Raw genomic sequence first — 21361 nt, 5'->3', positions numbered from 1 at the left:
GTGAAGTCGCAAGCTGAATTAGTTGAGCTCCAGGATCGACTCAGAGTGTACAATCAAGCCTCCAATGCCAAGATCAATTACAGTAAATCCGTCGCCTTCCCGCTGCACGGTGGTAAGATGAAAAATACTGATGGCCAACAGGTCAAACGTTATGTCACTACTCAACTACGTATAAAATGGTACGAAAGTCACTCCACGAGTTATATCAAGTATCTTGGATACCCACTCTGATTTGCTAATCACCAACGCGATGTCTTCGTCTCAGAGCTACTGGGCAATATCAGGGTCATGACTAACATCTACGGGTCTAGAAAGGTCTCACTCTACGGCAAGGCCAACATCGCCAACACGCTCATCCTCTCCAAGCTGTGGCATGTTATCCGAGTTGTGTCGCTCCCTCAAGAGGTTTTGAAAAAGATCAAGTCCACCATTTACCAATTTGTGATGTCCGGTTTGTTCCCATCGCTCAAGGCAGACTCATTCTTTCTACCTCGTGATCAAGGCGGGTTAGGCCTGATCGACATTGGAGCACAACAAAAGTCGTTACAGTTTCGATACCTACGAGTCTTGCTACTCGGTAACCATGGTCGCCTACCTGGCTTCACATATCAACTGCTCACTCACGCACTTCGTCTCACAAACGACGTCGCTCATCATGCCCTGCCTCTCTTGTTTCCATCTGCTCGCTACAAGAATACGCTGAATGGTCTTTATCCATTTCTATCGATGTTCAATGCCATGGACATCTGCAGCCTTCACAGAGACTGGGATAGACACCCAACAATCACTACCATCATGAGTCTCCCCCCCAAAATCGCCGATCCACAACTTATCTACAACTCAATTATGCACTTCAAACTGAAGCATTATTATATCTACAATTATGACTTACACATCACCATATATGACCTCTTTGCCACCATTATGCGTACTATCTGGAGACACCATTACCAACAGTTTTACAACCTCATCCCTTTTAATGCCATCCAAGTCTGTCGCCACATCCGCACAGAACTGTTAAGATTGTCAAATCTTAGGCAACTCTCCCATTAGTTTATTATTCAAGATTTACATATGGCAAGCCACTTTGTCTCCATACACTTGTCCATCTCTTTGATGCATTTGTTTTATTTCTAATTACTATTCTAATAAAATAATATCATCCAAAAAAAAACTTTCATCGAAAATCAAACGATCGTGTTTTTGACCTCAAAAATGAAGGTTTTCACTATGATATACGAGCCTTTCAGCACTTCGGGTGGTTTTCTGACCTACGCTTTGCTTCGGTGGAAACCAACCTACGTTCAAACGGCTCGCGCTGCCGCGGGCCTTTGGCTAATATCCCAAAATTAATATAGCTAAAATGTTAGAAGAAGAACCCTGATTGTTGATTGATATATAATCACTAATCATATGAGTGTTTATGCTTCGGATGTTTCTCACCGAAGCATAGCGAAGGTAGCGAACCAACTTGCACAGCAACAGCTCGAGCTACCGGTTATCCTTGTGTATCTTATCATAATACTACTACGTTCAAGCTGACCCTCTACTTGCATATGAAAACCCTTTATAATATCTGTGGATCTGACTCTTATCTGATGCTCTACATCCATTTACACGTAGCTACTTCATATACGGGCAAGTAGCATACTGGTATTTCCACTTTTTAGTCCTTAGTATCCATAATACAGCAAAATTTGAATGCATTTGAGCTGTGTTTTCTCGCGTCCAAGGCCGTTTTAGATTGTCATAATAGAACCAAACACTTGCTCTCATCTGGCAGTTACTTTCTGACACCTTTGCTCGACTTTTTGGGGATCAAAAAAACATGAACAAAATTCGACCAAAAAGCATGAGGTACCCCTCATGGTTTTCATCGAAAGTCAAACGATCGCGTTTTTCACCTTGAAAATGGAGACTTTTACTATGATATATCTTGAATCAAAATGTTTCTATTGATCCAAAGCAACCTCTGAAATCATCTTTGTGGGACTTTGATATGTAAATTTTTGACATTTTGGGCAAAAACCTCATTTCATATTTTCTAAGATTGCTCAATAAATTTAGTTAAAACAACTACTTTACCTTGTACTATCGGATGCGCCTTGGAAATTACTCTTAGAATGCATTAGGAAGTGTGGGATGATCAGTAAAGTTCATATAGTCGAATCCTACAAAATAGCTCAATCGAGTCGAAAAAAAAATAGAATCTGGCCAATATGGAGCAATTTGGTAAATCGACGTTTGAATCAATTTTGGCTGTTAGCAGGCATTGTCTAATTATTATGAGAGTAAATGTTGCTTTTGAAAGCCCATGGGAATGAAATTGTGCATTAAATAATACTATTGCTCAACCCAGCTACGTAAGTCGCCTTTTTTTTTTGTATGGTTTTATACCTGGTAATGCCAGTCTGACTGGATTACCAACGAAATATTCGGTGAGCTTGATTTCCATATTTAGGCCTCTGAATGTGCCTACCAACGATAAGTTCAGGATACGCAATTTCTTCTACTAACATAATAAACAGCTAATAATACATACAGCCCGGGTTTCATTGATAGATGATGTATGTAACGAAAAGAAAAGCCCCCAATTTACGAGATTGACCTTGGGATTGTTTGTATAAATCAAAGCACAACAACATTGGAGATGGCCTGGATGCAGTAATGAATAATAGATGCAATCTCTTCCTACGAAATAAGCATTTCATGTAAAGTATAAGCACTGTTTGATTTTTCAGAGAGGCAAAGAAGCGACAAGAAACTCAAAGTGATGCTGCCAAAACTAGCGTAATATATGGACTTTTTCATATGCCTTTGTTCACACACGAGCAAACTTTCCATCAAAAAGGTCATACAATAAACGTATCTTTGATGTAGATGCGACTGATAAATTTCTCATCCTTCTTCTTAAAAATGAGAATATAGTTCACCTGCACATTGTAATAAGTAGAAACATCAGATAAAAAGGACTGGTTGGACCAGATATCAAGCTTTTATATGTGTATCACTTTCGTAGCCCAGAAAAGAGCAGCTGTCCAGCAGATAGATATAAGAGACTTATTTATCAATGCAATACAAAAAACTACGTATATAAGGGGATCAAGTTTCAAAGATGAGTCTCTCCACCTTCTTCATCTCATCTTTCTACAGGTGTACTTGCTTCACGCAGCTGCTATAATTGTCTCAGGAGCCGATAATCTTTTGCTTACTGATCTTTCTATACGCATGCGTACCCATAACCCCTGTAGACGAGTCTGGCTTGGAAGGTGATTTCGCGTCTGCTGCGTATACTGGATTTCATTTCATACTACATTCATACATTTGCAGGATGTCCGCAAATGCACACACGTACTCTCCAAGACGACCTCACTAATCAGTGGACGGACAAAGCATATATGAAAAGGTTCACTTGAAATCAACCTACCGCATATAAAATTTACTTAAATTCAGGAAGCATGATGATTAATGTGTATGTTTATTAAGCGTGTTTTACAATGTGTATGTATGCAATTTAAAAAAAATCAATTATTGTTGTGATATACAGATAGCATGAGTCTTTGCTGTTGATGAAAGCATCGATTAGACTTTGCCGTTTTGCTTAGCCATAGCTTTGAGACCATCTTCTAAGCTGTTGGTCTTGGCAAGCTTGTATCCAGAGAGATCAGGGAAAATGGCAGCAGGAAGACGCCCTTCATTGCAGGTTGAGAGAGTAGCTGCCTTGGTACGAGCTTTCTTGGATGAGCAAGTAGGGGCTGCCATACTAAAACAGATAAATGTAGCAATAATAGCAAGAATGAAGAATGCGCGAGCAGCCACTGTGTTATATTGAATAGTAGTAATGTTGATGGAGGATAAAAGTGAATATGTTGCCTTTTTATATGCAAACATGATCGCTCCCGTTTTTGCAAGTTTTTGGTCTGTGGCATTGGAGATGTGCAAATAAAGGTTTTGGATGGATTCAAGGCACGAATTTTGGGTAAATCATAACGACAACCATCTTTTGTTCCTGAGACTTGAATAATCCGTCTTGCTGTAGCACTCTGTCCTGTAGTGTTGTGGCTTCTATGTACGACATGTGTAGTAGAGTCAATTTTTAACCTCTGATTGTCAGCATATGGCAACTGTAACATATACCAATGAAGTACACACTATTCAATTCCATAGCACGTACATGAAAATGCTCAGTGAAGCATGGCCTGAACGATGCGGCTCCAAAAGCGCTTCTTTTCGAAAGGAGACAATATTTTACGGTGGTTGTTTGAAATAACTCATTGAACAAGCAGAAAAAAAAGTGCTTCAACCATGTTGTTAATTTACTGAATGTGGTAAACGGCATTCACGTTGATCTGTGGCGCTTCTATTCAAGCCATCGCTCTGATACATGTGCACTCCTTTATGCATTCCTCGGATTGCTTTACAGAAACAGGTGATGGTATAGCTAGCTGAATTGTTGAGGGAATCCACCCTCGGTTCGTCCTTTGTAACAGAGAATAGCTAAATATATAACTGTATTCTGGGTGTCAGATGCCACAGAATATGTTTTCAAACGATAATGGTACACATTTTATTATTGCATTTGGTGTTAGTCAACCAAACCAGCTTCTTTACATAAACTATAAAACAGAGAGCTGTGATTAGCTATCAGATTCTTGGGCGAGTTAAACTCTCCAACAGTGCCTTCATCCAATACAAGAATTCTAAGACAGTGGTCATTTCTTCTGCTTTTAACATGTGTGTATATAAGGTGCTTACCTATCGGAATCCATGACAGTATTGATTCTATGAGCAATGGTGAGAATGGTGCAGTTGACAAACTGTCTTCGAATGGTTTCTTGGACGATGGAATCAGTCTCAACATCAATCTATTGTCAAGTGCATGAGTATCCAGTACCAAATCATGTTATAGATACAATACGTACAGCAGCGGTTGCTTCATCTAAAATCAAAATTGTTGTTCTACGCAGCAATGCTCTTGCAAGACAGATGAGCTGTTCACATGTGTTAGTATGCAACCCCTGCAATTGAGAAGCGACTATATACCTGTCTTTGGCCTACTGAAAAGTTGTCTCCACCCTCCAAAACCACGCCGTTCAATTGCCCATCCATGGCAGCAACATGGTCATTCAAGTGAGCATTCTGCAATGCTTGCCATATCTGAATATCATCGTGCGCACCAAAGGGATCCAAATTCTCTCTCACTGTACCCGCAAACAACACCGGATCTTGAGGGATAATGGTCAATCGTGAACGCAAATCAAACAAGCGCAAGGAAGCAATATCCACACCATCAATAATGATGCTTCCCCTTGCTGCCTCAATGATACGGAACAAACTCAAGCTCAAGGAGCTCTTACCAGCGCCTGTACGTCCAACAATACCAATCTTCTCCTTTGGCTCCACAATAAACGACAAATTCTTGAGACAGAGGTCGAGACCGTCTCTGTAGCGTGTGGAATAGCCACGAAACTCAATCTTTCCTTTGGCTGGCCACATGGGATCCACACTGCGGGCAGATTCATACTTTTCACGTGGCAGATCAATGTACTCCTTGACACGCTCCACAGACACAATGTTGGTTTCAATATCGCAGTAGGAACGAATCACCCAACTGAGCGCTTGAGTGACACTGAGAGCATAAGAGACACTGAGGCCCACTAAGCCAGGATCAATGTAAGATCTGGGACCATACAAGACACCAAACACAGCAAAGATGGATGAGCCAAAGATGATGATGGACCCCAAGAACTCCAGTCTGACAGCAAGCCAACGATTGCATGTAATGGATGGAAAGTAGGCTCTTTGGTTGTTGTCTAACCGATACTGATTTTGAAAAATAAAGGCACGCTGTTGTTCGTAAGCTCTGATGGTAGAGACACCTTGGATAGTTTCCTGAAAGTGTGAGTAGATGGGGCTCTTACCCACAGAGTCTAAGCGCTTCAATTCGCGTGATGTGGCAAGATAGTAGCGCTGTACTGCCATGTACACAAAGGCCAGAGGAATGACCAGCAGCAAAAAGAAGGGCGTTGAGAAGGTGATAATGAGCACAGTAGCCACGACTTGTGCAAACACACGAATGTACATGTTAAAGTTGCGAGGCAGGACCTCATCAATAGTATGTTCGTCTTTGCTAAATCGATTGAGAATTCTTCCCAGGGGTGTAGTATCAAAGAAGGACATGGGCGACTTGACCACGGACTCCAGCATGCTGCTATGAAGGTATCGAGCAGAGCGAATAGCGCAAAACACCCACATGAACATGGTTTGTAAGAAGGCAAAGATGGTGGCTGACCAACCGATTAGTGCATAAATACCAAGGTACAGCCAAACGTTGTTGTTGGCGCCGTCCTGTGAGTTGTTGCTACTCCAATGTTTGAGCCAGATATTGGACCCAACCTGAGAGCCTTGAGAGGCACATTGGAATGCGAGCACAGCTACCACGCCACCTACTGAGCAAGCCTTTGCATACTGCTTGTAGACATCCCAATCTACTTTGCCCTTGGCGCTTTCTTCCACTGTCATCAATTGGCCCGTACGGAATATGTCTGTCTTGTTCTTGCTGCGTTGAGGTCGAAAGATGGACGAGGCCAGAGACCCGCGTCTCAAGGTGGTTTGGCTTAAAAGGCTACTGAGACTGATACGACGTTCACTTGATCTACGACGAAGCATGTCTTGATTGATGGAAGACTCTTCCTCACTGTTGCCGATACTTGCAGAGTGCTCTGCTTCCATGGCTTCCAAGGCAGTATCATCAATGCTTGCAGGAGTGCTGCTCAACACTACATCGGCACTATCATCTCGCACTTCTTCCCTGTGCAATTGACTACCATATTCGCTCACCAACTTGTGCAGTTCACCGCTCTGTTCAGCCATCAATTCTGCGTAGGTGCCTTGCACTTGAATTCTGCCATTCCGCATCATAATGACTTGATCAGCCTTGTCCAGGTAAGCAATAGCATGCGTAACCAAGAGTCTGGCTTTGTTCTTTAGCAAGCCATGAGGGCCTAATACATGATCAAACAAATGACGGCCGACATGGGCATCCACAGCACTGAGAGGGTCGTCCAGAATGTAAATGTCTGCTCTAGCGTACAGAGCACGAGCGAGAGACACACGCGCCTTTTGTCCACCAGACAGGTTGATGCCTCTCTCTCCAATTTCAGTTTGATCGCCATCCGACAGCATTTTCATATCCAATTTCAAAGAACACGCCTCCAGCACCTGCTCATAGAACACAGGATCCCAACGAAGACCAAATGTGATATTGTCTCGTAACGTAGCATTCATGATCCAAGGCTGTTGAGGCACGTAGGCAATGCTACCACGCAGAGTTACTTGACCACTGACCTTAGCTGTGTCGCCTAAAATAGAGCTGACTAGTGTTGATTTACCAGATCCCACACGACCCACAACAGCTGTCAATGTGCCCTTCTTAAGTGCGATATTGATATTATTGAGATCGTTCAAGTTCTCTTGTCTGTTCCACTTGAAGTTTGCGTTCTTGAGTTCCACCAGAGGGACACTGGGATTCCAATTGGGCATCTTTCTGAAATCTTGTCTGGTGATAGCACTAGAGTCAATCTCTTCGCTGGACAGATAGTCTTCAATACGGTATAGAGACACAGAGGCTTCGATGATGGATGTAATGACATTGGGAAAAATAGCCATTGGAAACTGAAGCAGGCCGAAAAGCGAGATGGCTACAAAGGCAATTTGACTAGTCAGTGGAGTTGCTGTTATCATGACATAGAATGCAAAAGTGAATATAGAAACAAAGAATGGAATTGATGTCCAAGTGAAGCTTTGTGCTGCTGAGAGCAAGCCAATTCTCTTGAGCATGGCTAGTTCGAGATCATTACGAATAAAGCTGACCTAGTATTCATAGAATGGCAATGATAGTATTAGTAGGGGTATCAAAAGTCTATTTAGATCACCCACTTTCTCTATAAACGGCAGCTCCCAGGCATACAACTTGATGACTTTGATGCCATTAAGGATTTCATTCTGTAGACTCACTCAATTAGTAATTTATTCCTTCTCACTTTCATGAGCACTGCCTTACCATCAGCTTTACTCTTGCGTCTTTGTTGTCCATTTGAGCCTTTTGGTATTTGCGCATTGTCTTTGCAATCAGCATATTCAAAGGAATGGCGAGGATCAGCACAGTGACACCTGCCCAAATACTAGGACCCATTGTTTTCCATAGCAAATACAGAGCAATAGTGATTTGAAATGGCCCACTCCATCCAATGTGAAAGTAAGTACACAAATCCATCAAACGCTGGGCATCAACGCTCATTCTGTTGACAATCTACATGCATAGCGTGTTTAGACACTAACTCAGGCTTTTAGTTCCCTAAGAAATGTATACATACCTCACCCACGGTAGATTGCTGTCGGCTGGCATTACTGAGAATCAAGGTCTTTTGATAGATGGCAGTGACCAAAGCTGCGCGCATCTTCATACCAGTAGTAAAGCACAGCTGAAAGTACTGATGCAGAAACATGGTTTGTGCAAATGCCGTCAAAAACATGCCAACTACAGAGCTATTTGTTAGTAATTGTAAGATTCTATTGGGCAAATCAATTGTTACCTGCAATAAAAACACCTCTGTATCCAGGCTCAGGGGCATCTGTCAAATAGCTGCCTACCCAGCCCATCAGCTCACGGAGCAACAAGGGCTGTGTGAATTGCAATATATCTTGAATAGCTTTCAGTGCCTACATCACTATTAGCTTCAGTTGTTTCTATAGATATTTCATCATCTTACGGCTGCAAAAAGAAACGGCCCTCCCAAGGTAAAGACAAGTGCTCGAAATAACGATGGCCTATACACACATGGAATCATTAAATCAAACTGCGGCTCCTCTGTTATAGCTGGCCTTACTTTTCTTTTTCCATTTCCCTCTTCCAATGCTTTTGAAATCGTTGTCCAACCACATGCGTTTCGTCTTCATACTTTAGATTCCTATGACAACACGCATCAGTCTCATATGACGACTAGAAGCTGAAGCATTGCTTGTACTACCAGAGATCTTCCATGACCAAGGGACTTTTGTAACCCAGTTGCATTAACGGTGTCATCCAGCTAAATGTCAATCTCCCAAAGATATTGGTCTTTTCTTCCGGGCACTCCATCTGTTTTTTTCTCTCATTCAGCTGTTATGTTTCTAGCTATTCACACACACACCAAGCACCTACCTCGTCATCCTGATCTTGTAGCATGATATACTGACTCTGCGGCCTAGGCACCAATTCCAATATAAAAATGATGATGGACAGTGCAAATCGGATCAAATACATGGCGAAATGATCTGGGTGATTGCTTGTTTTGCCATGACTGATGATCATGGTGCGCAGCTTGATACAGCCTGCGACTATCTCGAAGAGCCAGTAAAACAACAATACTCCAGATGATATCTTGTTCCGAGTGTATTCTAAATGATGCAAAACAATGACAAATACCTGCAAACAAGCGGTTCAGTGTACATGCCAGAGTCCTCCCGACTCGTAATATAACTCACCAATACCAGCACATTGAATCCCTGTGCTATAATCTGTGCGTTGTCAAAGAGGGATGGTGCCTCTTTTATCGAAAACACAAAGCTCGTGGCTGCCATGAGAAATAGAATAATCAAAGCACTCTAGGGGGCGGCCATGTTACACACTGCAAACCATACTCAAACGGAAATGCCTTACCATTTTCACAAAATACAGCCAATTTCTGGTCGCATCTTTGGATAGATGTGTGCGCTTCGATAGCATCCACACTCGGATGATACCTGCTACGAGAATATAGATGGAGGGTATCAACATGACCACACTGTGTTTGTGTCAGTAGAATGTGCAGAGGGTATGTACATGTGAAGGATGCCTACGTGTCCTCAAAGCAAGGTGTAAAGTCTGGTTGTCGTATCGATGAGAGCGGCCCCTATTCTCCCCCATGTTGCATTAGTAATGCAGTACACCACCACCTCGCAAATGACTTACCCATCCCTCAGGGTTATAGCACATGTTGTCTGAGCTTGGTATATGTTCAGGCTTGTCCTTGTGCCGACCTAGAATCCATTGATCATCCATTTCAAGCAAGCGAGTGAGAAAGAGATTACAAAAAAAAAAATAAAAATAAAAGGAAAAGGAAAAGATACGAAGCCTCGAAAAATGATGTTGTGTTTGTCAATATGAAACCACTTTTGGGCTTGCTGAAAAATGTTCCTCGGCGGATGATTGTGATCTTCAGCTTTAGAAAGCCGCTTCATGCTGAAATGTTACAGTTTAGCATATATGTGGTGTATTTAAAAGGTAATAAGCAAGGGGTATGGTGAGATGTATATAGTGTAGATATAGCATGTATGCTAATTTGTATACGGTAACAATGAGCTATGAGCAAAGGGTGCTTGTTGATGTAAATCATCCAGAGCCATATTCTTCGTCTTGCTCATTATCTTCTAAACGGATGAGCTGATTCAAGTTTGAATAACGGCTAGTAATATGCACTCTCATGTTATTGACGTAGGTTAATTCAATTGTGGTCACTGTTGTTGTCCTAGAATTGAATCTCTTCTGCTTTGCTTCCTCTCTTGTGTAGCTTTCTCTATCCTTGAGGTTGAAGCCATGTTGAGCTTTGAGTTTATCATCTCTTTGGTACCATGTTGTAGTATCAGCAGAAATAATCTCGAGGGCAGACTTGTTGCATACTGATCCGCGGCGGCCAATAACAGGTGTGAGATCAATAGATAGATACTGCAAATGGACATGGCCAAATTTCAAGGTGATGTTGCTATTGCCAGGTGTGACAGATGACAAGTTCGATTCCTTGAGTTCAACTTGACGACGATGTAGAAACCAAGCATAGATGCTTTGCGGCGTCACACACGAGACGCGGAACTCTTCCTTGAAAGAAAAATTGACGATGGACAATTCTTCCTGGCGTTTGAATCTGCAGAATGTTGATGTAACGGTATTGGCATCATCACTGAATCATCTCTGATGATGATTGAAACCTCTTCAGTGTATACCATCCATGGTTTCTATACCAAGAAGAGACAGCATAAGGCTCTATTATAGATCTAGTCAACCCCAGTACTAGTAAGTCTGGGTACCTGAGTTTTTCGAGTGGCTCACTCGTGTGCAGACATAGTATCTTGATCTGATACACAGGCTTTCTAAGGTGGACAGGTTGCAATTGAGACTTACATGTCAGCAGATCATTTGACGAAATAGATGCTATTATTCAGCTTGTCAGTGCTCACTTAGTTGATCAAATTGAGACTCATGGTAATGCTAAGTATCTCAAAGCCACTGCAAAGACAGCAATATTAATAAGCAAACGGATAGAGTTAAGCGGCGAACCAAGACATGTGTGCTGCGGCTACTGACGGATACGGATATCTACATTGAAAAACAGCAAATTGGCTCTAAAAGAAAACTATAAAAGGTGAAAATAAAGGATCTGATAAGATTTCTTTTTACTACAGATTTTATCGATCGTATAAATCAACTATTCATAAATGGCTAAAAAGGGAGTTAACACCAAAGTTGAAGCTGCAAACAATCGTAAGGCTGGTTCTAGAGCTGAAAAGGAGCAACAAAAAAGAGCTGAAATGGAGGCCAAAGAAGATGCCAAATGGGCTAAGGGTGCCAAGAAGTATGACAAGAAGGAACTTGAGGCTGAAAAAAAAGCTGCTGCTCTTGCAAAGAAGCTTGAAAAGCAAAAGCTCTTGGTAGGTACAAATTTCTGGATCCAGTTGCAATATACTCATTCAAAATACGATGTATAGGATGAAGAGGAGAAAGCACTCAACAAGCCTAAGGCTCCCAAGGCCAATTACACCAAGAAGTCTGTCTTTACTACGCAGAAGGTTCCTGCCAAGAAGTCTGCTGTACCTAACGCTTTGCATGAAGAGGACGAGCCCAAGAAGACCAGGCCTATTCTCTCTGAAAAGGACATTGAGAAGCATCCCGAACGTCGTTTCAAGAACGCATTAAAGGAATTTGAGGAAAGAGAGATCAAAAACTACAGAGCTCAATACCCTGGTCTTCGTTTGAGTCAACTCAAGGAAATCTTGTACAAGGAATTTCAAAAGTCTCCTGATAATCCTTTCAATCAAACCAATGTCTTTTCCTACAACACTACGCTAGATGAAGTCAACCGTAAGCTATATGGTGAACCTGAACCTACCAAGGAAGAAGAGCAAGAAGATGAAACGAGCGCTGATGAAGCCAACAAGGGTTCCGAACAAGCTGCCGCTACTGCTATTGCCAATGTCTCTGCCACAACTGGTTCTGCTCCCAAGTCAGTCTCCCAGAAGGCTGGCGCTTCCTATTGAAACCAAAGTTCTTGCTAATCAAGACCCCCTCCTTTACTTCATTCTTCTTTCTCCTCAAAGAGAAGAAGAGGAAGCTAAAGATGAGAAGAAGACCAAAGCCGCTGAAATTTCTTTTTGGTATGACCACCTCAACAGCTATTCCCTTGCCGGTTCAGACAAGTGGAAATTGTCCCTCTCGAGGCAGTACTATCCGAATGAATCTAGATTCATTTCGTATCAAAAAGGAGATGCCTGCTTCTTTGCCTCGGGGGATACCATTTGCTTTTCCTATTGTTCGTATCAAGCTTTAGTTTGTTGACTGAACTATGTGTTTAGCTCATTTTGTTTATAAGATGAATGTTGTCTTCCCTTGCGTTGGGTAGCTTAAAATAAAACTTTTTTTTTCATGTTACATTTTTGATCCAAGATCTGATAACATTTGCTTGCTGATTCTTAATCTTATCAGATCACCGAATGTGCCCGAGTCAAACAGAATTTGGATTTAGAAGATCAAGATGTTTCTTTTTATATCGCAATTGCGTATGGTGTTTATTCATCGTTCTCAAAAAAGTACCTTTAGCTCACAAGAGAACTTTACTGAATGTATTCGTATATGCTATATTAAATGTCGCGGTCTGCTGCATACCATCCTTACAAAACACTGTATCACGTATAGAAATTGATAGCTTGACCTGCTTTACCCTGTTGAATCAGTATGATGTCTGGATAGGTTTAGAAACTGACTCATTTACCAAATGCAAACTGCATGTGTGCAAATGCTTTTCGGAGATCTTAACCGCTGCACACAACGTTGTTATGCTGTAACAATTGCGTTTGTGGTGGGGTAAGTAATTTAATAATACAGGATAAAAAATACAGAAAATCAAGCCAAAGCATACGCGTCTATAAAAATGTGCACCAGGCTTACTATTTGTCCAATTAGCAAAGAAAAAACAAATAAACAACAAGAAGTAAGAATATAAAGACAAAAAGATAAAAGTACGATGTCTCGACTTACAAATGTATAAAACGGATTCAGAGGATCTTACAAAAAGGATAAGTCCAATAAAGTAACAAAGATAATGAACTAGGCAGCTATAACTATAAAAGTTTATGGTAAGGACAAGACGATGCTATACTATTTGATCTATTTTAATGTATCATTTCTAAACCGGATCTCCAAATGCGTAGAAACAAGCAGTTCAAGCACCGATCACTTCAAATCATAAACTTTGACATGAAACAGGATTCAGTTACGATCCATATCATGGCTTGTTCAGGATAATAGATTGGATCTATTATCCTATCACCCAAATCAACTCATCTAATACCTTATCCTCACATCAAATCCCTCAATTCGAATAGTATATAAACCCTCTTATTTTCAATGTAATAAACGATATTCTTTACCTTGTAATGAAATAGCCACCCAAATGCAACTTGATTGAAAGCCAAAATTCATCAAATAGCACTCATTCAAATTCATGCTATTTAGGCCTACTAATAAAATCGCTCAAATGTACATCAACAACCATTTAAACATACTAAAGTAAAGATGCACGCTTATATCGCACATCGTGTGAATGAATCACTCCTAATTACAGTGTATTCACTCACACCCATGATGGTCGTAATAAGAGATGTTATCTTTATCCAAATAAAATCAAACCAATAGCAAGTATATTCAAATAAGACAACTATGCCCTGTTTCCATAACTGCACAATATCCCAGATAAAGGATTCCATACTTCAATAACAAACATCACACTTTAAACCATCAAGGTTACATTAAATCATGCTATGACGATAGCTCACCCAAGCCCATCAAGGTTACTCAAATCGATCCTTATGGCCAATGCTCTTGCATTGATTACCACTTTAAATCAAACATCAACAACATTTGCCAGATATCGCAATAGCAGAAACTATTGCTCTCTATCATCACTAATCCTACAAGCTAGTTGCAAATGTATAAATACTCTTCTTTTTTTTTTTGCTCAATTCCAGGATCTTCAGTTCATTTTATACACAAATAAAATACAGTTGATTTCTATTGTATTTTACTATTGCTTTTTTTTTTGTGAAATCTATTCAAACCTGATTTCACTGCATACCTGATTAATTTCATACTCTTTTTTTATAAATATATTTCTGATAAATCATATTTAGATGTTTATACGAATTCGATATATATACTTTTGATTTTATCGTACTTCTACTTCAATACAACTTCATCCATTTAAACCATGTCACCAGATACTCCTCTTAGCCTTGATGTTAAAGTAGTAATAGCAATGAAAAGTGTCATTATTATGTGTGTGTGCAGATAGCTACTTGGTTATTTCTCCTCATACGAAATGCAGCTTTCCTATATTCCTACTATACCATATTTACTTGTATATTCCAACATTTTGTCCCACAGTGATATATATATATAGATAGATAGATACATATATAATATAATCTGAGATAAGGGTTTAGAATTTCACTACTACTACTACATGACTAATATCCCTGTAAAGTTTGTAGGTTTTTATTATAAAGAAGCTATGATTGTTGATAAATTGATGGATATTGAAATTGATAACGATTTTGAGTAATAGATATCTGTCAGGATATTCTTCATTCAGGTGATTCCTTGAGAAAAGTAGCAATGTTTTAAAAATCGTTGAAATGATACCTGTTGTGAGTAGATTGAGGCTGTGTTATTTTTAATCTGTAACTTTTGAAAATAGGGAGGATCTCGACATCTTGGCATTGAAGAGATTGATATTATTGTGGTTTCTGAGGCATTCGTGCATATACAACTAACTGAACTTGTAAACATAGATGTGAGGTGATACGACAACAAGCACCACCTATGTCGCTACAACACTGTTAAAGTGGCTCGAGGAGAAAATGAATGCAGCCTAAGATACGTGCTTGTATGCACCATTGTAAAAGCATGCTACTTTCAGATTTCTAGCATCAAAATTTAAAACTAGATTTTGGATGGCTCTAACATCGAAGCCGAAAATACGTTTGCACATCCAAAATGTTTGATATAAACTAAAAGGTAGCAACCCAAGAAATTGGAACATGTCTGAAATCAATGATAAACGACTCATGTTTGGCGGTGGTATATTTTTTTTTTATTACAAAAACTAAATTCTAATAAATGACAGATCAATAGGAAATCAACTGGTTATAACCCTTCGTTGTTTCAATCTCTGAGCCAATCATATTGCTTGAAAACTCCGCTGACTTAAAAAAAATTTGCGAGGGTTTCCCCCTGTTTTGATGTGAGGCAAAATTTTAAGCGCCGCTATAATAGCAATATAGCCGCTGCTATCATCAAACTTCCCCCAGGTGCTAGAGCATGCCTTACTTACACCACCTAGCTTTTGATTCTGGCGTTGAGACTCTCAATCATCACTAAAGTAAGTAGTGATAACAAGTGGAGGCGGCCTATCTACCTCCTAGCCTCGGATAAAGTCTTGTTGAGCTTCAGGGATAGGCACATCCACACAACGTAAAAAAAAAGGCATGCTTCAAAGAAACATAATAAGAATAAAGGAAAGAAGAAAAGGACATGCTACAATACTATAGGAGTATAGTAGTATGTAAGCAAGAAAGGAACACTCACGCTAAGCGAGTCAAAGAAAAGCGTAACAAACACAACATCAAAGATGTTCAGAACAGCTCGTTGCTGTTGCAAGAAACATGCATACATGAGCAAAGTGCATGGTAATAGTCGAATGTAAAGCAACACAAACACGCACAACTGCAAAAGCAACAGTGGTATTATAAGTTTGCCATAGAACATAATGACTAATAATGTTGTTTCATATGAAGCCACAGAGGCAACACAACCAACAAAAGAAAAGAAGAAAAAAACGCAACAAAACAAAAATCATGATAAAATGCATTATCACGAGAAAGGAAGCAACAGTACAAACGTTTAAAGAAGTTTTATATCATTGCGACCAGAAGAAAGAAGATACTTACCACTTACCACAACCACAAATAGACCAGAGAACGAGCATGAACCAAAGACAGTAGACCAGGAAAGACCAGACTCGCAACAGCAGCAGCAACACCAGCACCATGGAAAAACCAGAGAACAAACGACACCAGAGACCAGACAAAGACCAAACAACAAGCAACACCAGCAGAGACCAGACAAAGACCAAGAAGCAGACAGCAGAGGCAGCAGAAAAGGAATGGCAGCAGCACCCACGTCAAACAGGCAAAAAAATTACAAACAAATTCAATTAGTACTGATTCTACGTCTTCCAGTGCTCCTTTATCGAATGGTACCTACTATATCCCTCTTCAAAGAAGCAGTGTCAAGTTCTTTTAGCAATACAAGGCAGTGTGATCAGAAGTTGGAGTGATATTATCATTCGAACGGTTTCCAAACCAACATGGTTTGATACTAAACGCGTTTTGCAAAAGGAAAAAAAAACGGGGATATGGAAAAATGAGAGGGCGCTCTATCCGACGTCACGGCTAGTAAATTTGGCCTCAGTCTTCTGCCACAGCAGCTGTCGCTGCGGCAATCAACTTTGGATTTGTGCAGTTGTCATTTTTGTATTCAAATTTGACTTGATCTGATATCCTTTACACGTTTTTGCTAAATTTGACTATGAGATTGTCGTTGTTATACCTTACTTACTAATGCATTTAAAGAGAGTCATTAGAGGCGCATCAAATAATGATGGTTACATTCAACTTTCAGACCGAAAATAATGAGCAATTTGCAAAAATATGAAAACAGGTTTTCTGTGAATATGTCAAAATTTAGCATATACAAGCCTCATAGAAAGGGTTTCCACTGTTGCATTCCATCTTTACGATCAATTTGATCTGATATGTATCATAAGAAAAGTCTTCATTTTTGAGGTGAAAAACGCGATCGTTTGATTTTTTTTTCAAGAATTTTCCCTTGCTAATGCACATGAAAAATATGCGAATTTTCATGGATTTGCAATGATCCAAAAAAATTGAGATAAAGTGCCAGTAAGTAAAGCGTGGCCAAGAAGAGACATTTGGCCCTATTCTGAGAGTCCACAACGCTCTATAGCATCAGTTATTTGTGCTTCAAAATGGCCAAGTTTAGACAGAATTTGGCCAAAAATTAAGGAGTAGTATGTTGTACTGCCAAAGAAGTAAGTACATTACAGCTCTGTCTAATGTCCCTGATGTTCTACATTGTACGGAACTCAATCCCTAAGTTATCGATGCTTTTATTCTAACTCTGACGATCAGATCTTTTGAGATGCTCGAATAATACAGTGATTTTAATATTTGAGCGTTGGTGATACTACGCAAATTTGAATTTAACGACTAGCTTGAATCGACCGAGGTGCTTGTCAGATCAGCAGAACACTACTCTTAATAATGGTTGTCTATAACAGAGATGCCATATCTAGCCCTGAAACTATACTTGAAGTCTGTCCACAATGTTGAACACGCCTATTTAATGAGAAATGGCTGAAACCGGACTGGCTGAATCGGTGTCAGCACAGCAATGGGGGAAGAAGCAAATAACAAAATTTTCTATCAAAGTAGAGCGAATATACATTCATGATACCTACAAAAATCTGTAAGACAAGATTCGACACCAGGAGGCTACTGTAGCAGTGAAATCGGGTATAAATGGTTTCAGGGGCCTGCACTGCCGAAAAGGTCAGCTCCAGCCAAATTGTCCAAAATCAATCGTTCAAAACTAACGTTTGCTGCAGTGGCACATATAAAATTCTTTTTGTGTGCCAGCATGAGTCATACAACGCCCTGAATTTATTTCAAAGATTTGATCACTACATAAACGTTTCTGTGTTGTTATTAAGGAAAATGCGTTTTTGCCACCGTATAATCCAGTTTGGGGGGCTGAAAACCTGATTTTTGAAAGAAAGCATTGTAGGTGATGCTCAAATGTGGCCTTATTTTGTAGAGCAAATACTGTTTTAGTTGGCATTTGTACAGATAATAGTAGCGTCGAATCACCGTTCTCTTCGTATCATTTACGTTGTTGCACTTTACTACTAGCTAAATTATTTGACAACGAATGCAGCGACTGAAAATCCGTTCATTTGTTTAGCAGCCCCTCAAAGTGGGCATATAATTTTCCTGATAAGCATATAGCATCAGTATAGGGCGTGAAAAAGTTGCTCTCCCAGCTTAGTGAGTTGCGTGGCATAGCCTGAAACCTTTGCCAAACCACAGTAAAGCAAGCTATCAACAAACGGATTTGAATGCAACGTTTTCCAACATTTGGCTCATCCATCCATGACGCGTAATCGCTGATAATCAGATCCTATTTGAGGGAACTAGATAATTCTTTGTTATTAAGAGTAGACTCCATATCACGTTTCCCTTTTGAATTTCTCAAACGTACTACCGTACTCTATACTCACCATCATCTCCAATTCATAGTAAGTTTCCGAATGAAATTAGTAGGTTGGATTGGATTCCATGTAAAAGAGCAATCAAAAGACAATAAGAAAAAAAAAAGAGGATAAGCATACTGTTTCCAAGGTTCATTGACTCAAAAAGAATTAAAAGAAAGGATACATGCTCTTTCAGTGAGCTAGTATTAATATGTATCAACTGGAAAATAGCCTTATTACAGTGAGGATGTTTGTTTTTCAGTTCATCACAATAGAACTATCATCTGTTGACATTCTCTCGCAAGTGCTTTTGTTAATATTTTGAGTAGGTATTACTTCTTCGGCCAGGATTGTGATGCATCAAAATCCTGATTATTAAGCTTTAATGCGTTGGAGGTTTGTTTGATTAGGTTTTGCTACTGCTTAGACAACAAGGTTCAATCTATTACTGCTAATAATATTTTATACAAGTTGATACAAAGATGCAATTATCACTGTTCAACACTATCATGCAGCAGTATTCAAAAGATCAAGCTTTGATCAACAGTGCAATCTTTTCTTACAGGCAGCTTTAAGCTGTCATAAAGATTTATAAGGGTAGACACCACTGCTATGTTTATGAACGTCTACTAGGCTATAGCTCAGCCTAGGTCGATAGTTGCGATCATTCGCGAGCAAAGTATATACCTGTATACATTGAGGCCTATTATAGAGCAAACATTTACCCTTGCTATGCCTACAAACCCATTTATTGAGAGTAGATCTCGAATATGAGGTAATGAAACGACCACCAGTGCAACGGTGTCACCATGGAAGTTTGACAGCCAATCCACGACAGCCAGCTACTTACACAACAGATGCCACTTTTGTGAAATAAGGCCTAATTCAGTTGAATTTGACGTCACTGCAGCATGATTCCTATATGCTCAATACCTCTATCTTTGAATGATCTGCATTGCAAAGTGTTTCAAATCTTTGAACCAAACAAGCTCTCGTAAATCGAGTATGCCTCTCCCATCCTCAATGATTTCAAGCCCGATAATCCACATCTTAAAATCTAAAATATATAAAGTTTATAGTGGAAAATAGAAGAGCAAAAGGGAATCGATATACTATAGAAAAGAAACAGGCAAATCAAGAAAAAAAAGGAGGGGTTCAAGGCTATCTTATTATTTACAAATAGCACGGGTAAAGTAAAATCCATCAACCAGGTACTTATAATTCGTTGTGTTCTGCTGCAACCTTTTGGATAACATCGTTGAAACCGCGAATTCTACCACACTCCTTCTTGAGATTAGCAGCCTTTGTCGTTTCCCATTCATCCGCTGCAATCATCATACGAGCATATCGAAGACAGGTTTCTTCTCTGTAATAATCGTAAAGTTTCTTGTTGTATGTACGCTATGACTACTATTAGATATCACATCATGAGTACCTTGAATCCAAAAACTTACCTCCTTTGCTCTAGTATCTTCAGGATAATGATGAGTTTGATGAATCAAGAAATCATCAGGAAGAACCCAGTAATCAATACCAGCCAAAAAGATTTCAAATAGACAAGCAGCTTTGTTTGCACCATAACCGACGAAACGTTCATCACACCAGGGAGTGCCCTCCTTTTTGAAGATTACATATGGCTCGTAGGAATAGTTGTAGTCGGTGACTTTGTAAGGCTTTGTTTGCTTATACCATTTCCCATAATTTGTTGAGCCGTGTCCACGCTTCCAACCTCTGTGGAACATATCAAGTCTCTCAGTGCCTACGTCGACGAGCAGTTCCTTTTTGTTCTTGGGGAAATCGTTCCAATCTTCGCCGTCATTTTCATCAACGTATTCAAAGGCTGGTACAACGATAGCGCCTCTACCGGATCGCAGCAATTCCATCAATTCAGGGTTCTTCTTGAGCGATTCTCTGAAATCCGTGCAGAGGTAGAAATCGACATCCAACATCATGATATAATCGGTGCGAGCAAAAAATTTAGCAACGTTACGCCACATATTGAATTGACGATCAAACTTATCAACGACTAGATGAAGGTCAACGTAGCGTCTAAGATCCTCGTTTTCTTCGTAAAGTTGATGCAAATCAGTCAATATCTTTTGCTTGGTGTCGTCATCGTTTACATGAATAGCAACGGAAACAGGACCTTTGTAGTGAGAAGCGAGCCTACTCAACACCTTGAAACGGTTGTAGGTAACCAGGGTGGCGATAGTAACTTCTTCGTTATCAAAGTTCTCGGTTGCTCTAAAGTAATATGGAATCACTTTGGATGGGCCCATCGTCTCTGAGAATACTTTACTGAGAACAAGATCCTCTGGAGTTGACTCTACCACTTGGCCTATAAAGTGCACAATGTGAGCCAGCCTATTCTACACGAATGAAAAGTGATTTTGCTTTTTACCAAGCGAGTTTGTCCAATCCACTTGCTGTTTACCGAGATAATGTTGCTGTAAACTTGCAACACTAATTTCAGGAACTTGGTTCTTTTGAGACGGGCTTCTTCTGAAGCCTAAAAGATATGAAGATGTGTACAAGATGGAGCATACGAGATAGATCGCTATAAAGTAATTCACAGCTTTTGGTAACGCCATAATTATTATTTAAAATAAATAAAGAGAAAAGGAGAGGAGAAGACCAAATGTATACAAAATAGAAAGAAAAAGGGTGTCGATCCCCTCTGC

General features: G+C 40.0%; 6 protein-coding genes across 6 annotated transcripts; 2 read left to right on the top strand and 4 right to left on the bottom strand.

Annotated features, from left to right (window-relative positions):
* Positions 1-288: 288 nt before the first annotated feature.
* ATC70_013509 (uncharacterized protein) lies at positions 289-1053 on the top strand (the record flags this gene model as incomplete). Its single annotated transcript, XM_064832673.1, has 1 exon — positions 289-1053. One exon carries the CDS (start codon positions 289-291, stop codon positions 1051-1053), a length of 765 nt encoding a protein of 254 aa, XP_064675552.1.
* A 2529-nt stretch (positions 1054-3582) lies between these two features.
* Positions 3583-3891, bottom strand: ATC70_013508 (uncharacterized protein; the record flags this gene model as incomplete). The annotated part of the gene is made up of 1 exon (XM_064832672.1): positions 3583-3891. One exon carries the CDS (start codon positions 3889-3891, stop codon positions 3583-3585), a length of 309 nt encoding a protein of 102 aa, XP_064675551.1.
* Positions 3892-4585: 694 nt separating this feature from the next.
* ATC70_013507 (uncharacterized protein) lies at positions 4586-10081 on the bottom strand (the record flags this gene model as incomplete). Its single annotated transcript, XM_064832671.1, has 16 exons — positions 4586-4700; positions 4756-4865; positions 4923-4991; positions 5044-7872; positions 7939-8004; positions 8063-8311; positions 8376-8539; positions 8595-8721; positions 8772-8829; positions 8889-8969; positions 9030-9139; positions 9203-9466; positions 9526-9645; positions 9701-9824; positions 9880-9932; positions 9992-10081. 16 exons carry the CDS (start codon positions 10079-10081, stop codon positions 4586-4588), a joined length of 4629 nt encoding a protein of 1542 aa, XP_064675550.1.
* Positions 10082-10411: 330 nt separating this feature from the next.
* Positions 10412-10985, bottom strand: ATC70_013506 (uncharacterized protein; the record flags this gene model as incomplete). The annotated part of the gene is made up of 2 exons (XM_064832670.1): positions 10412-10940; positions 10978-10985. 2 exons carry the CDS (start codon positions 10983-10985, stop codon positions 10412-10414), a joined length of 537 nt encoding a protein of 178 aa, XP_064675549.1.
* Positions 10986-11511: 526 nt separating this feature from the next.
* Positions 11512-12330, top strand: ATC70_013505 (uncharacterized protein; the record flags this gene model as incomplete). Its single annotated transcript, XM_064832669.1, has 2 exons — positions 11512-11724; positions 11782-12330. 2 exons carry the CDS (start codon positions 11512-11514, stop codon positions 12328-12330), a joined length of 762 nt encoding a protein of 253 aa, XP_064675548.1.
* Positions 12331-19895: 7565 nt separating this feature from the next.
* Positions 19896-21271, bottom strand: ATC70_013504 (uncharacterized protein; the record flags this gene model as incomplete). The annotated part of the gene is made up of 3 exons (XM_064832668.1): positions 19896-20081; positions 20135-21018; positions 21082-21271. 3 exons carry the CDS (start codon positions 21269-21271, stop codon positions 19896-19898), a joined length of 1260 nt encoding a protein of 419 aa, XP_064675547.1.
* Positions 21272-21361: the final 90 nt, after the last annotated feature.

The sequence above is a fragment of the Mucor velutinosus genome, assembly GCF_035048745.1.
Source record: "Mucor velutinosus strain NIH1002 chromosome Unknown tig00001577, whole genome shotgun sequence".
Taxonomy (NCBI): Eukaryota; Fungi; Mucoromycota; class Mucoromycetes; order Mucorales; family Mucoraceae; genus Mucor; species Mucor velutinosus.
The sequence above is the reverse complement of the archived record's forward strand: the minus strand, read 5'-3'. Positions and strand labels throughout refer to the sequence as shown.